Source organism: Carya illinoinensis, chromosome 1 (genome assembly GCF_018687715.1).
Source record: "Carya illinoinensis cultivar Pawnee chromosome 1, C.illinoinensisPawnee_v1, whole genome shotgun sequence".
Taxonomy (NCBI): Eukaryota; Viridiplantae; Streptophyta; class Magnoliopsida; order Fagales; family Juglandaceae; genus Carya; species Carya illinoinensis.
The window spans coordinates 46,658,415-46,664,450 of NC_056752.1; the positions used below are offsets into that span (position 1 = coordinate 46,658,415).

A 6,036-nucleotide genomic window follows, 5' to 3' on the forward strand; every position below is an offset into this window, starting at 1 on the left:
TTTAAGGGGGATGCGTTGCCTGTAATAAAGGATATTCAGATGATAGAAGTTAATAATTCTTGGTATAGACAAATCATTGAAGACATTAATACAGTTTTCAAGGGAATAGGTAGCTAGAAATTACAGTTCACACCAATAGAAGATAATATAGCAGCACATCAAGTGGCTAAGCTAGCATTACAATGTGAAGATGAGAAGATATGGTTAGAAGAGGGACTTGTGAGCATAGAAAGATATGTTTAGTTTGATAAGTATTGTAATGATTAACATTTGATAAATGAAATGATCAGAGGTTGTTTTTTTTTTTTAAAAAAAAAACAATAATAATAATAATAATAATAAATTAAATATAAAAATTTACTTATTACTTAATAGTCTTTATTTTTTTCGTATACGAGGCAAACAAATATGGATAATCGAGACTAAATGCATCAATTGGATAATTTAGATTCATATCATATTTTGTTAGAAACTAATAAATGAGTTAATATTTTAAACTCTCTAATACATTATATTATATTAAGTGCTCGAATTGCATTATATGATTTATATAGTTTTTATTATAGAAACATTCAAGTCTAAGATTATCATGAATTACTCGATCGATCCAGCCCGTTGAATTGATCCTTATACGAATCTGATTTCTGTATCCCTGACAAAAAGGTAATGATAATATACACAACCGGAAATTTTATTTGTGATATATTTTAGATATCAAAATGGTAATGTAAAATATGGAATTTTAGATCATAATTGAAGAGTATGTGTTATATTTTAAATGACGTTTTATGTGAATAATTCTACTTATAAAATATTAAAATCACTTACAATAAGTCTTATGTGCGATTAAAATTGATAAAATAAATAATATAATACAAACCAATTAATAATTATATTAAAATACATGAGCCGAATTACTGATTATGACCAACCTCCGTCTGGTAGCATTTATTGTTCTGCTTAATAAGTGGGATGAAAATTTTGAGTTTAAGATAAAATAATAAAATATTATATTTTAATATTATTATTGTTTTGAGATTTGAAAAAATTAAGAAAAAGTTGAATTATTTATTATATTTTGTATGGAAATTTGAAAAAATTGTAATGATGAGATGAAAATTTTGAATTTGAGATGAAAATTTTTTGTTACCAAACCATACCTAAAATATTGTTGCGGTTTTTTTTTTCATTTATTTATTTATTATTATTTTATAAGAAAACATTATTTCATTCTTTCATAAAACGGACAGTTACAATTTTTGACTTAAGAAATATAAGTCAAATTCAAACTTTTCTAACTCTTCAACACATAAATTTTTTTGTGGCTGATAGGGTCTTGTTTAGCGCCTCTAGACTAACATTCTAAGAGGTAAATCTTTTGTCTTAAAACACCGTCTAAAATAGTAGACAACGTCCTTACTCTTTTGGAGTGGAACACATATTTTAATTATAATTCTGGTTTTAGAGATAATGTTTTATATTATTTGATTTTTGTTTTATTCTAATATCACTCAAAACAACAAAAGTACATTGAAAATCATGAAAAAACAGAAAGAAGACACAAAAAACACAGATTGTTGCGGTGTTAGTAATGGGACAATGTGACGTTAGAATATGTAACTATACTTTATATATTCATAGCCATTTTATATATGAAAACGTAGAGAATCCGTTAAATATAAAGATATTTTAATCTTTGCATTGAAAAATGGATGACTAAAACATCGATGTTACCATGTTTGGTCGTTAGTTTATTTAAATGGGTCGTTAAATTAATTAGAGCAGTACTATACTTTTATAAAAATAAATCTATAAATTAACACAATTTTATAATATATGTTACATCTATTTTATATTAAAAATAATTTTATAATCAAATATATTATATTAAGTCTCACTACTTTTTTTTAAGGAAAAAAAATACACTAATTTTTAAATTTATTTTTATAAAAACTTTTATATCTAATATATTTTTCAATTATCTTTCAAACAAAAGTAAAAAAATATGAAAAGTTATTTGAAACATATCAACTAACATTTCTTAAGTATTTGTTGAAAGAGTAATATTATATACAGTTATTTTTATATATATTTTTATATATTTTATTAGTGTGATTAGTAATATTAATTTTTTTAATATATAATCAATTACATTAATAAAATGTATTAAAAAATATGTAAAAAGGATGTACATACCATTTTTGTTAATGAAATTTATGAAAATAAAAGCTAGCTGCCAACGAAAAAGCTTGAAGTACTACGACTGAGCGGCTCTTCTCTCTAAAACCTCTCACTTCTCTCTAAACAACCACCAAAATTCTCGGCTAGAGGGGGTGGGAGCTTTGACTCCCTCCCTCCTTCCTCCATCTCACCGCCTCCCTCTTCCTCCCCTTTCTGGTTTGCATTTTTTTCTATTTTTTGTTTTCAGGCTAAATAAAGGGGAATCACAGATCTGGAAGAATCCGGCGATCATCGACCAACACGCGCACCTCCATGGCGTTGCCCAGCCATCGATCTTCAAGACAACCGAATATGATGCCAAATGGAGTGGAGAGTGGCCCGCACGCACGGGTTAAAGTTTTCTGGCATTCCGGCTTGTGGCTCTCACGCGCCACCAGGAATCCCTCTGCTGATGCCACTAGCGGCGTTTTTGGAACCTGTGAGTTGGGGACTTCCAAGATCGACCGTTGGTTCTCTCCTAGCGTGGCGCACATTCTACACGTGCTACAATACCTACTAGTTTATACTGATTTTCTGTGTACAATATTTCCATTGTAGTTTTTTTATATCTTGTCTTTTCTTTTCAATAATAAAAATCCATAAAAATAATCCCCCCATTCGCTTGGAGGTGCTTGGTGGGGTTGGTATCCTATATCCCGCTTAGTCGGATATGGAGATTTGGTAACTTTATCATGAATAGAGTTGTGCTGTCTCTTAAACTTAAGTTTTTAGAGGTTAATCATCTGAACTAGACCATATTAATCACATTAGTATGTTGAGAATCTATTAATATTTGTAATTGACTTATTGTTTAAGTCAAAATTATATATCCTTTTTAATAAATGGATGTGATATGTTATTCAAAAAAATGAAATTTATGAAAACAAGATAAGCGGTATGCTATAAAATAAATTTTTGTATAGTTATTTTTCCGTATCTAAAATTAAAAAAAAAAAAAAAATCAGAACTCAAAGGCACACGTGTTCAACCGTGGAATTTATGAACTGATAGTTTCGTACATAGTACTTGTACCCTTGCATGACATACAGGTGTCGACCACACTGTCCCGAATCTCCACGTGTCACCCACCATGCATATCCTTTCCCAGCAATGTAGATCCCCAGCTCCTTATATTGCTTTTTTCCTGCTTAATTCACGACGTACAAGCTAAAAATGTCGGCTACTCTCTTTGCAATTTCATCGAACCTTATGAAGAGGACCTTCTCAATTTGTTCATTCAACTTGGCCGCGGCAAAATCCCCACCCTTTTTGCTATCCTACATTGCAATCTCTCCCAAGAAGCCCGTGCGTCTCTTTGTTCCCTCTCTTGCCGATGAGCCTGCAAGCAAGAGCCCCCCGGAGTTCCCCAAGGTGCCAAATCATCAACCCAGTGTCCCACCGGAAGTGCCACCGGTTCCTACCACTCCGAAGATTGACCCAGGAAGTATTCAGGCCGAAGTGAACACTAATCCTCCGGGGACGAAACCAGGACCGGAGTTCCCGAGGACTCCTATTCCGCCACATCCCGACCCGGGACCGGAACTCCCGAAGCCTACTATACTGCCGCGTCCCGACCCAGATATACCGCTTCCGAAACCGGACGTAGTGCCGCCTTATCCACCCGATTACGTACCACCGAATCCCTCAGGGCCGGATATCGTGCCTCCGCCACCACCGACTGGGCCATATATTTTGGAGGAAGTGCTTCGCCGGGGAGTTGGCCTTAAGTGTATTGAATTTGAACTCGTTGATGTTTAGATGGTGGCGGTAATCGAGTACGTGCTGGCAGTGATTGATGAGCGTCCGAGTGTACTGATTTTGGAATTTTCAACGTTTTCGTACAAGTAGCGTCGATGTTGCATGGTCTAGATGAGAAATGCGACAAAGTTTATGAAATCAATAGGGTCGTACACTTATGACTGAGGAGAGAGATGTACAATTGTCAAATACTAGATCAGATATCAAAGGACAAGTAAACGAAAAATTCCACTGGCAAATGCATTGGATTGACACGGGAATCTCACATAAACGGTGGCAGGAACAGTATTTGACTATTTGGCCCTTGTGTGTATAATAGTCCTCACAAGAATTGAGTGCTGCTGCTGCACGTACAGATCAAAGTACGTACTTCATGTATGGGTACTGTACTCAAAATAAGTTAAACAAAAACAATACCATAAGAGGATGGAAATATTTATATAGGACCACACGATAAGATAAGAGAATGAGAATGAAAATCCAAGTTCATTTAGCATTTTGTTGATAAAAAAATTTTGGTAGCGGGCCTCCATCGTGTTTAACCCTCAATTACAACGTACTCTTTATGTATGAGGTTGGCCGGTTTGATCTTGTTGGGTTCGCTTTGGTTTGTTCTAAGTCTCCAATTTTCTTTTGAAATATTATTTCTTGACCAGCTTCCTTAATTTGGATTAATGCACTTAGCAGTAGTACTACCTTTGGCGCGCTCCTTTGTTTTCCCCCCCTTTTTATTTATTTATTTATTATTATAGTAGTTGAATGATAGCGAAGATCAAAAAATAAACTTGGTTTGGAGTTAAGAAGAGATATAAAATTTTTATTTTTTCTCATTTTCTCATTACAATTTTTTTAAATTCTCATATTATAATTCAAATTTTTTCAAATTTTAAAATAATAATAATATTAAAAAATAATATTTTATTTAACTTTTAACTTTCATCTAATATAAAAAAAAATTCTCATATCACCATCCAACCCTATTCCGTAAAGTTGATATATTTTTAATATTTTTAAAAATTCTAGCATTAATGGTCAGTTCAATAATGTGGAAATTGAGAGAGCTAGACATGCATATACATGATACCCTTGACAAAGATACTAGCTAGTGCGGCCTGGAGTTTTGAATTAGCCAAAAATGAAATATTGATTGCTGACATTAACTTCGAAGATTTGAAGTTAGGATATGGGAGATTCATGAAATTCGAGTTCAAAATAGTTAATATCTTGAGTTTTGAAGCTGGGGATTGATCCAATTTGGGACGGAGAGTATTGAAATGAGCCAATTTCGTCCCTCTTTTTGCATGTTATTTTACGTAATGGTTGGCAAGTATGATATTGGTTTGTTAAAATTAGGAGTTTGTACACACACGTAGGGCTGAAAAATAAACTGGCAAACCATACCGAAATAGCCCAAACTGGTTGGTTTGGTCTGAGATCTATTCTGCCATATCAAAAACTGGTTAAAATTGATCCAGTTCCAGTTTTAGATTTTTTGACATCGAACATGATCAAATTCGTTTATATATATATTTAATTAATTTTTAATATTATATAAAATATTTTTTATATTCTATATAATATATAGTTATATATGAAATAATTTTATATAATCAAATAACATTAAATTAATATAACATTTGATATAATTTAAAATTAATCTTATAAATCTTAATATAACATTTTAATTAAGAAATTTAATTAATATAAGAATTCTAATTTTATAACATAAAATTTTAATATTAAACATGAAAATTTGTTTGATCATATGTTAATAATTATATATATTAATTATATTTTATGGCCTAATAATTTTTCAACATATTCCTTTTGATAAATACATGTCTATACATTTGATCACATGCACTCGTACTAATGTATAAAAAAGTGTATGTAACCATCATATAATATTATCACTAGCATATATGTAACCACTAGCATATGAATTATTATCACTAATATATATAATCAAATATATAAAGAAGTTACTAAGTTAGACATAACATATTATCATCACTAACATACATAAATTATAATCAAACACTATATCACTATATGATA

At 31.3% G+C, this 6,036-nt stretch overlaps 1 protein-coding gene across 1 annotated transcript; it reads left to right on the top strand.

The window, feature by feature from the left end:
• The first annotated feature begins 3,393 nt into the window (after positions 1 to 3,393).
• On the top strand, positions 3,394 to 3,978 carry LOC122300554 (protein TRACHEARY ELEMENT DIFFERENTIATION-RELATED 7A-like). The gene has a single exon (XM_043111304.1). It carries the CDS (start codon positions 3,394 to 3,396, stop codon positions 3,976 to 3,978), a length of 585 nt encoding a protein of 194 aa, XP_042967238.1.
• The last annotated feature ends 2,058 nt before the right edge of the window (positions 3,979 to 6,036 follow it).